The 10,280-nt window shown below is 31.2% G+C and overlaps 2 protein-coding genes across 4 annotated transcripts; one reads left to right on the plus strand and one right to left on the minus strand.

The window, feature by feature from the left end:
* Nucleotides 1-2,371: 2,371 nt before the first annotated feature.
* Nucleotides 2,372-4,438, plus strand: LOC103829136 (putative caffeoyl-CoA O-methyltransferase At1g67980). Its single transcript, XM_009104802.3, has 5 exons — nucleotides 2,372-2,428; nucleotides 2,626-2,711; nucleotides 3,356-3,500; nucleotides 3,592-3,720; nucleotides 3,973-4,438. The coding sequence occupies exons 1-5, from the start codon at nucleotides 2,375-2,377 to the stop codon at nucleotides 4,261-4,263; spliced, it is 705 nt and encodes a 234-aa protein (XP_009103050.1). The 5' UTR covers nucleotides 2,372-2,374; the 3' UTR covers nucleotides 4,264-4,438.
* On the minus strand, nucleotides 4,405-8,603 carry LOC103829135 (microtubule-associated protein 70-2). 3 transcript variants are annotated; one of them, XM_033275675.1, is made up of 13 exons: nucleotides 7,923-8,594; nucleotides 7,543-7,801; nucleotides 7,373-7,458; nucleotides 7,145-7,210; nucleotides 6,878-7,048; nucleotides 6,645-6,815; nucleotides 6,385-6,540; nucleotides 6,156-6,302; nucleotides 5,975-6,046; nucleotides 5,177-5,713; nucleotides 4,925-5,112; nucleotides 4,744-4,804; nucleotides 4,405-4,558 (listed from the first exon to the last, which is right to left on the minus strand). In XM_033275675.1, exons 2-12 carry the CDS (start codon nucleotides 7,757-7,759, stop codon nucleotides 4,765-4,767), a joined length of 1,851 nt encoding a protein of 616 aa, XP_033131566.1. In that variant the 5' UTR covers nucleotides 7,760-7,801; nucleotides 7,923-8,594; the 3' UTR covers nucleotides 4,405-4,558; nucleotides 4,744-4,764. The 3 variants fall into 3 exon arrangements, with proteins under 3 accessions (XP_033131566.1, XP_033131565.1, XP_033131567.1); XM_033275674.1 differs by having other exon boundaries at nucleotides 4,479-4,804; nucleotides 7,923-8,591; XM_033275676.1 differs by lacking the exon at nucleotides 6,645-6,815 and having other exon boundaries at nucleotides 4,479-4,804; nucleotides 7,923-8,603.
* Between the last annotated feature and the right edge of the window lie 1,677 nt (nucleotides 8,604-10,280).

Genomic DNA, 10,280 nt, shown 5'->3' on the forward strand with positions numbered 1-10,280 from the left:
CTAAAAATATTAAATGTCTCACACTAAAATTTTGTGATCAATAGGTTAGCTTTTTTGTAATAACAAGATACAAATGATCATAAATCGTATGAATATGAGTCTCATTTAATAGACATTTATATTATATATTAATATAGTTTAAAATTAAACTATATAACATATAAAAATACATAAATATGTTAATTTCAATATTTGTTTTGAAAAATATCAAAACCTTAATATTTTAATTTTGAAATTTGCATTGAATAATTCGCACATTAGAAACTTTGTGTTTATCATATGAGTATGAATTATAAATAATAAATATTTATTATTAAATATACTATATATCTATGTCCATGTCATTGAAATTTTAGTTATATACCATATAAAATAAATAAAAATGATTATTTTGATTTATTTACCAAAAAAATATCGTTATAAACAAGAGGTATTGTTTTGATTTATGTGCGTATTCTAATTTAATTATATACATAATAAGAAGATGAACACAAATAAATAACAATATATAAAAATATTTTCATTTATAATATTCATTCATCCCGCGCAATTCCGCGAGTCTTAACCTATATATATATATATACATATATATCACTTATATATTAATTGAGAAACATCACAACATTGTTTTGTAGCACCTTGTCACCATGAGAATGAAATTCACAATTCTTAGAAAAATAAGTTTGTCCATCTTAACTTATATTATACTTTTTTTTAAACTAACTATCAAATTGTTAAATTATGTACAAAAGAATATTCTCGCACTTTCCTTAAATAAAATCTACAGAATTACCTAATATGATTAATGTATATATGATAATTAATGATTATGAATAATAAATATTTGATAACAATTTTTGTATATTAGCTCTTTTTTGTTTAAAATTACATTATTAAAAGATACTAAAAATATATTAATCATATAATAATAAAATATTTTTTTCGTATATGTTATATTTTAAATTTTAAAACGAATATAAATTACTAAAAATGTTAAATGTCCCACACTAAAATTTTGTGATTAATAGTTTATTTATTTTTGTAATAACAAAATACAAATGATCATAAATCGTATGAATATGAGTCTCATTTAATAGACATTCATATTATATATTAATATATTTTTAAATTAAACTATATAACTTATAAAAATACATAAATATGTTATTTTCTAAATTTGTATTGAAAAACTATCAAACCTTAATATTTTAATTTTGAAATTTGCATTAAAAAATTCACACATTAGAAATTTTGTGTTTATCATATGAGTATGAATTCTAAATAATAAATATTTGTTATTAAATATACTATATATCTATGTCCATGTCATTGAAATTTAGTTATATAACATATAAAATAAATAAAAATGATTGTTTTGATTTATTTACCAAAAAATATTGTTAATAAACAAGAGGTATTTTTTTGATTTATGTGTTTATTCTAATTTAATTATATACATAATACGTAAATGAACACAAATAAATAACAATATAAAAAATATTTATACAGATAACATTAATTCATTCCGCGCAATTCCGCGGATTCACAATTCCGCGGGTCTTAACCTAGTATATATATATGAGAGAGAGAGAGAGAGAGAGAGAGAGAGAGAGAGAGAGAGAGAGAGAGAGAGAGAGAGAGAGAGAGAGAGAGAGAGAGAGAGAGAGAGAGAGAGAGAGAGAGAGAGAGAGAGAGAGAGAGAGAGATTTTTTTATTAGTTTGAATTTGATGAAATATATAAATACAATTAAGCAGATTTATTATTTTTAGTTGTATTATATATTTTTACTAAAATGATTTCGTGACCAATAAATGATGTCAAATTTTGGATGGATTGAAAATGAAATAATGGTTTGCTAAAATACTTTCAGTAGATTTGAAATAAATATAAAGAAGAAGAAAATTTAGAAACAATTTATTGATTTAAAAAAAATGGATGTGTGTCAAATTTATCAAATACCTAATAATTAGGTGGAAGTTTAAGGAACAAGTAAAGTATATTATTATATATATATAGATATGGATGACATAATGTTTCACATCAAAATTTGAAAAAAGGAAGAAAATATATAGGGATAATAAATCAATTTATTAGTAATTATTAATTTTGAATTGAAATTTTGTAATTTAATAACCTCAAATCCATCAACGTGGGTATTTTAATATCAAATCCATCATATACTAATCACAGGGTGGGGCCAATTATTGATATAATACTTATGCCACTACCCAACGTACTTTTTGTCATAAAGTATTATTTATGACTTTTATTGTAAAGAGATTGTAAAAAAGATGAAAAGGAAAGTACCTAGAGTTATATATTCATGGCATCGCAAAGCTTTTGAAGTCAAGGCATCACGAGATACAACGAGCTATGGAAAATTTGATTCCGACCAAAGGAATTCTCAAGAGCGAGGCTCTCAAAAAGGTTTCGTATTTTCATTAACCCCTTTAGTTTTTGCTTAACTAATGTTGTTCGAATTGAAATTCTTGCTTGATATGCATTATGCATAACTAAACCCCTTTTTTGTCGGACGAGAAAAAGCTTTTGTCATGTAATGATTTAGGTTGATGTTGTATAATACGGCTGTAGTTGTGAATTATAACTTGTGATCTGTGAGACAGTACATCTTTGAAACGACGGCATACCCAAGAGAGCATGGAGAGCTCAAGAAACTACGTGAAGCTACGGTCCACAAGTATGGCAAATTGTAAGTCTGACTACAACCTCCCTTGAGCCCATGGTTGAATGAACCGTCATTGACTTTGAGCTAATATCTTGTGAGGGTGTACATGATCACACCCTTATTCTTTCTATCAATTGCAAGTTTTATAACACGTCAAGATGCTTATCCTAGACGGCTAGACATGTTCGCACCTTGTACTTTCAAACTTTGAAACATAAATCATTTTCAAATTTTTTTTTTTGAAATCTTATTTCAAGTGTAAACACAACTAGCTATTTTTAACATTTGCGTTCACACTAACTAAAAGACTACGTTTCCAAGTGTAAACCGAACTAGCTATCCTTGGTTTACAAAACATAACCAATACAATTGATTTTGTGAGTTCTCAAGTTTCGAAGTTTTAATTAGGAAGGTTTAGGTTTCGAACTTTTTCGGAAAATTTAGCGTGGGATCTTAGACGTTTGGGTTGTATTTGATGTCATCGATACTTCAGATGGCCAACCCTTTGAAATACTAATAAAGGTGTAGTTTCAGATGAATACAAAAGTGAACGCAAACAAAAAATAAAGACCTAATTCAACCATATATTGCTTAGATCGAAGTATATTAACTGAATGTACTCAAGGATTATACTAACTAACAAAAAGTATTTGCGTTCATATGTGTAGAAGCGAGATGGAGGTACCAGTTGATGAGGGCCAATTTTTATCGATGCTTATAAAAATGATGAATGCGAAGAACACGCTGGAACTCGGTGTTTTCACGGGCTATTCGTTGCTCACGACGGCTCTCGCATTGCCTGAAGATGGCCGTGTATATATATGCATGCAACACTAATCCTTAATTTCCAAAAAATAAATTATAACAACTGCTAACATCTATGAACTGTTTGGATATATTACAGATTACTGCAATAGACATTGATAAAGAAGCTTACGAGTTGGGTCTAGAGTTCATCAAGAACGCAGGTGTTGATCACAAAATCAATTTCATCCAATCCGATGGTCTCCAGGCCTTAGACAAGATGTTGAGTGTACGTAATGTTGGAACAATTTATTTTATAAATATTATCGCTTTATATTATTGTTTTCAACTATTTTTTTGTTTCGTGTTTTTCAATCAGAATTTTCTATTTTTCAATTATCATTCAACTATTTTTCTTTGTTATATTAGTATTAGTATTAGGCATTAGCAATTATCTTTTGTTATATTTTCTTATAATGAAGATGTCAAAATAGACGTTTTATGATGATGACATTGGCTTATGCAATGATGGTGGCAACAGGAGAATCCAAAACCGGAGTTTGATTTCGCATTTGTTGATGCTAATAAGACAAAGTATGCCGACGCATACGAGAGACTAATGAAGCTGGTGAAGGTTGGGGGAATAATAGCTTTTGATAACACACTGTGGATTGGGTATGTGGCTGAGGAAGAAGAAAGTGTGCCAGAGCATTTGAGGGTGTGCAGAAAAACTCTCATGGAGTTGAACAAGCAGCTCGCTTCTGATCCTCGCATAGAGCTCTCTCAAGTCTCCATTGGTGATGGTGTCACTCTCTGCAGACGCCTTGTGTGATTAAAGAACCAAAGTACCAAAGTGTTCTTAGTTTTTGTTTAATTAAGTTGTAATAAGCTTTAATTCTCTCTTGTCCTGTGTTCTTGCTTATTGTGAGTTCTTTCCCGGCCAGGATGGGCTCTGGTTCGCATGGTTGGATTATGCTAAATAATTTATATTAATTATATCTCATATATTATCAAACTCAACATATAAACTAATAATCACACAAAGACTGAAAGTAGAGTAAAACCAAATAAAGAATCAGAGGTACACAAACTCTCTCCAGAGAAACCAATCCACAGCTCTTTAAAACCTATACACCCAAAAAAACTTAAAATGTTAGCCAAACTCTTCTCTCTTTACTCGGTTATACAGGTGTGAGGATGGGATTATCAGCATGCTATCTATATGGTGTTAAAATAAGTATAAGCAAGTGAATTAAATAAAATGTACAAGGTTAACCAACTTAATAACCAGAGCCTATAAGATTCTTTTTACTTGTTATTTCGGAATCTCATCTCACTGGGTACTCTTCGTTAAGCTGCTTCGTCCAGCAGCTCTGCACAAATCCAAACGCCAAACTAAGTCTCACTACCAGACTATCACTCTTAACTATAAACTGATCATGATTGACCATGAAGTGGGGATATATAGTGAAACTAGATAGATAAATATATACCTTGCAGCAAGAATCTGAGCGGTGTTGGATGAGCTCTTGCTATTTGAAAACCTTTTGGCTCTATTATCCTGATCTTTCTCCACACGCATTGCAGCAACCTCTTTCTCCATTGCAGCTAATTCTCTTCTCATCTTCTTCGCTTCAACCTCCATTGCCTTTGTTAATGTTTCCACCTTCCTCGCTAGCATCTATACAAACATCAATGTTATCATACATCATTACATTTAAAAGAAATAAATGTGGAAACTCTACCTCAATGGCATCATCCTTGTCTTTGAGGCTTTGATCTTTTTCATGAGAGGCTTTCCTCAAAGAAACTACTTCTTTCTGCAGCAAATCATACAAAACACCTGGGACACTATCCTCAGTTGCTGCTGCTGCTGCTGCTGCTGCATGGTCTTCACGTTGTGCCTTCTCCTCCGTATCCTTAGAGTCATCAGAAGAAGCCTTGTTGAAAGAATAATTCCCAGGTCCATTTAAGAGTGCTTTGCCCCTGTCCAAGGATCTTGTACCTCCATCAAACGACTTAGATGTTCCTTTACCATTCTTCAACACAGAAGTTGAGTTGATAGACAAGGAATGTCTCATCTGAAAACTTGGAGCTTTCTTTGAAAAAGAACCGTTTGATGGTAGTCTTTGTAAGTTGTCAGATCCACCAAGTGACTGTCTGCGAGAGGGTCCGTTACTCATGCTTCTTGTCTCTGATAAGTTTCTGGTAGTGGTGCTGCTGCTGCTTGAAGTTCCTTTAAGTGTCTCCTCAAGCACTTTAAGCCTCTGTTGAAACTTTTCCTGGTAATTGCATAAACAAATATTTTTACTTGATGTGAGATTAACTAGATTTTGACCCGAACTTTGCAAAATTATTTTTGGTTAGTAAAATTTAGATTTATATAATAAATTATAATTATTTAACCTAATTTTATATTTAAAGTATTATACAGAATCAATATATTTTAAGTTTTGAACACAATTTATGTATTTTTAGTTAAAATTATATAGATAAATAAATGATCCAAAATATATTAAATGAGAATGCATAAGATCCATTACTTTTAACTGTGCTTCTGATTTAGCAGCTCGATCTGTTATGGCAAGCTTGTCACAAAGTTGCTGCATTTCTCCCTGAAAAGAGTAGAGAATCAAGAGCCTAGAATGTTGACATGGTTGTGCCTTGCTCACTGAAAACTGAAAAGATATTAGCATCCTAAGAATCTAGGAGAGGGGATTAAACCTGTAGAAACCTTCTTTCTTCAAGCCATTGCTTCACAGGCATCACTTTATCGTTACCATCTTTCCACTCATTTGCTACCACTGTGGCAACTCTGTTTGCTGTCACCTTGGCCCGTGCAAGCTCCCGGTCAAGTGTTTTCCGCTCTTCCTAAAAGACACACCAAGAATGATTCCTTCATCAGTGGCAAGAAACTAAATTACTTTATGGCTCTTTTTCGGTGAGTACTTACATTTATCTCTTGGACTTTTCGCTGGTAATCCCTCACTGTATTTGCGGTAGCACCACCTGCAAGAACAGCCTCTTCCAGCTCTCGAACTGTCTGTGTGAGCTTTTCCACTTCAGCAACCTTCTGTCTATGCATTTTGTCTAGTATTTTGTTTTCTTCCTAAAAACAAAAGATACAGTTAATCAGATTTGATTGCACAAGACATGAGATCTCCAGCGTGTTTGAAATAAACACAAAAAAAAACAAGATGATAACTAGAGAACCTGACAGATCTCTATTTGTTTCATCAACTCCTGGTTCTTGTTTTGAAGATCATCAACCATTGCTGCTTTTGCCAGGGCACCTTCAACGGTCCTCTCAGCATCAAGTAAGGCAGCTTCTTTTGATTTAGTCAGACGGTCCAAAGCCCTGTTATCTTCTTGAAGCTTCCCAATCTATCCAAGGCAGATAAATGAGTCACTAGCAAATTAGAGAGTTACAAGGTAGATGGAAATACCTCTGACCGTGCAAGCTTAAGCTCAGCTTCTAATGGAGCAAGGATGGCTTCAATGGGAGGCATGTCACCATCCTTTTGAGCAGCATGGACCCTTCTTAAGGTGGCTTCAGCAGCAAACTGTGCAGCCATTGATGCTTTCTTCTCTTCATTGATTTTCTTGATTTCTAGATTCTGCACCATGGATAATATATCATACGTCTATTAGTCTTATAAACAAAATGTAAGGTGTAACATAATCGAGCTTAAGGAATGGTTATTGAGCAATACTTTGCTTTGGAGAATGGACTCGGTCAAGTTGAGCTTCTCATCTAACTTGGCAAGCTCCTCTGTAAGCTAATATTCCAAAAAAAAAAAAAAGAACTTAGACGAAGAAAGAGAATGTATACTAGTCTCTGACATTTTTAAGACAAAAAGTCAAGAGCAAACACATGATGTCATAACTGATCAAACACGAAGTGGCAGTAGAAAACACATGGTGTAATAATAATTTCAAACCTCTTCAACAGCTTTCTCTCTCTGTCTCTCAGACAACCTTAACGCTCTGATCTCTGCGTGTGCTTCCCCTAACTCTCGATCTTTGTCTGCATCAGAAGAATTCAAATTAGTGAGAAGCAAAACCAAAAGCAGAATTTAATAAGTATAGATCGAGCAAGCATTTTTTTAACCTCTAACTTCGTTCTCAAGTCGATTAAGCTCAACCTTCACTGGATCCGAGCCATGAAGCATAGTGATGAGCTCATTGTCGGCCGCTGCTTCGAAGCTCGGCCTAATTGGCCTTCGCTTCGACGAGCTTTTTCCTCCCCCGCTCTCCTTGTAAGACGCCGACACCGTCAGTGATGGATACGTCGCCGTTGCATCTCCGTCACCCGAAACATCCGACATCTCCGATCTGATCACTTCACTTATAATCCAAAATGCTACAGACTGGTATATGCCAACCAAAGAGTATCAGCACTGCACTAAGCTGAATAATGCTGAGTTCAAGAGAGAGAGAGAGAGAGAGAGAGAGAGAGAGAGAGAGAGAGAGAGGGGAGGAATGACATACAAATGCTCTTTTGTTTTCAGATTAGGAGACACACGAGGAGAGAATGATGCTATAATCTAGAGAGAGAGAGAGAGATGAGAACTCTTTCGTTTTCTTCCTCTTCTTTATTTTTCTAGTGCGAGATGAAAATGAAATTAGGGAGAAGAGAAATTTAAATGATGATGTTACAGTTGTCTCTCTCTCTCTTTCGATTAGATTTGACAAGACACGAGAGGATGACGGAGGTTTATATAATTAGTCCATTGTCTCTTAGCTTAATCAATGAGTTTGAACATGCTACTTTTCAGATTAATCAATAAACTAAGTTTCAAAATCGGGATTAGTACTATGTTTTCTACTGTTTTTATTTAGTAGCTTACAGTAACTTATGTCGCCAGATCTTTTATAGTTCACTATTTTTGTTTGTTTTTATAATATAAAAGTGATATTAGATGGAATAAATCTGAGTTTTGTAGAATAAAATTCTAGTTTTTATATATAAAAGAAGAAAATTCTAGTTATTGACAACGGTATCCAACTTTCCCTTTAAAAAAAATATTATATCATAAGAGTTTGTTTAGAGATTTTATGCAAAAGTTGTTTTCGTTTAATTTAATAAATATTTTAATTTTTTTCTGTAAGATAGAAACAAATTCTCTTTTGAGATTTTTATTTTGTTATACATTCTTTAAAAAAATATAATTATAGAAGAGAGAACACCATTCAGTTTTTATTTTATGTAACTATTTAATATTATAAACGGTTTATATTATATGTGATTTTTCTCAAATAGCTCTTTTTAAGTTTTTTCACAATAATAGTTTTCAAAAATAAAAATAACCAAAATAGCCATTTATTATATTAATTTTTTAATTTTAATTTTAATTTTTTAAAATTTAAAGCCATATCCCCAAAACGCACTCCTTAACTCTAAATCATAAGTCTAGAATAGTTAACCTAGGGTAAAAATATATTTTTATCTTTTAATAAAACTTATTTTGGTCTTTTACTTAGTGTTATTTTTGTGACAAAATTTTTTAAAAAGCTATCATAGAGAATTTATCTATATATATATGAGATCTTTGATCTAACAATTTTGCTGATATTGTCAAACAAAAAAAAAACTTTTGCTGATAAAATATGGTGAAAATATGATGACGTCAATATGCTTTAATTATATGACTAGATTTTGATCCGCGCTTAGAAAGCGCAGATTTTTTGGATTATATTATAATACAAAGTCTTATTATATCAAAAAAATATAAATTTTAACAGTTATATAATCTACAAATTAGTTTATTTGAGATTATATATGTACAATATTACGTAAGTTTCTTTTAGGTATGAAAATTATATCCGGATCAAAAAAACAAACCGAACCGACCCGAAAATATAGGTTTAGGTCAGGTCCAGAGAAGATAATCTATTGGTTTTTTTGGACCCGCAGATCTTTGTTTGAGTCCGGATCCTACCCTAGACCCGATAATAAATATGCTGTGTTTATTAGGTATATTTGGATATTTCGAATATGTTTCCGGTATTATGGATATTTTTTTTAAGTTTTTGGTTTACGATTATATTTTTTGATTTCAGGCAAATTTTCAAATTAAAAAAAAAATTGGGTATTTTCAGTTCAACGTGTCAGATTTTGAATAAGATTTTGAATTTTTAGGTATTTGAATTTTTTGGGCATTTGTTTGGAGTTTCGAATATTTTTCAGATTTTTTAGATATTTTGATTTTTTTGAGATCCTAAATACCCGACCCATTACGTCCATATCAGGTCCAACAACCTTTTGATATAGATTTTTAACGTTATTGTACAAAAACATGGTTGGTGAAATATTTTTTTGAGTAAATGTATCATAAGAAATAATATTAGAATCTGTTAAAAATATTTAAAATAATGTATGGTTAGAATGATTAATGGTATTTCCAAAAAGAAAGAAAAAAGTTATACATGACTCCAACAACTTTTTTATATTAGATTTTGTAAGACTTTCTATTTTAATAGTATTGATTCGTTTTTAAGCGAAAAGTATATAAAATACAATATTTAAATCAATAATTTTCAAAATCGTTAATAATGAATATTGATATCGTGAAGTCGGGTTAGCTTTAACAGAACCAATGAATTTCTACTATTTTGTGAAGGTAACATGAATATTCAGAAAACTCATTTTTAAATATGAAAATATCTATCAAATTATATAGATGGTTGAAAGTTTAGTACAATATAACCTCTTTAAATTAATACTCTATAAATAAATATACTTTAAAAAGTTCTATAAAATAATATAATTTTATAGTCCCAAATTGAGTTTTTGGTTCAATTAGTATATCGATAAATTAATATCTGTATAAATTAATAAAAAATAAT

The sequence above is a fragment of the Brassica rapa genome, chromosome A07 (genome assembly GCF_000309985.2).
Source record: "Brassica rapa cultivar Chiifu-401-42 chromosome A07, CAAS_Brap_v3.01, whole genome shotgun sequence".
Taxonomy (NCBI): Eukaryota; Viridiplantae; Streptophyta; class Magnoliopsida; order Brassicales; family Brassicaceae; genus Brassica; species Brassica rapa.

Coding starts and splice junctions, on each gene's coding strand:
- LOC103829136 (XM_009104802.3), top strand. CDS start 2,375: ATGGAAAATTTGATTCCGACCAAAGGAATTCTCAAGAGCGAGGCTCTC. Junction 2,712..3,355: donor GTCCACAAGTATGGCAAATT/GTAAGTCTGACT, acceptor TCATATGTGTAG/AAGCGAGATGGAGGTACCAG. Junction 3,501..3,591: donor CATTGCCTGAAGATGGCCGT/GTATATATATGC, acceptor GATATATTACAG/ATTACTGCAATAGACATTGA.
- LOC103829135 (XM_033275675.1), bottom strand. CDS start 7,759: ATGTCGGATGTTTCGGGTGACGGAGATGCAACGGCGACGTATCCATCA. Junction 6,541..6,644: donor AACAAATAGAGATCTGTCAG/GTTCTCTAGTTA, acceptor TTTTGTTTTTAG/GAAGAAAACAAAATACTAGA. Junction 6,047..6,155: donor AAGAAAGAAGGTTTCTACAG/GTTTAATCCCCT, acceptor TACTCTTTTCAG/GGAGAAATGCAGCAACTTTG.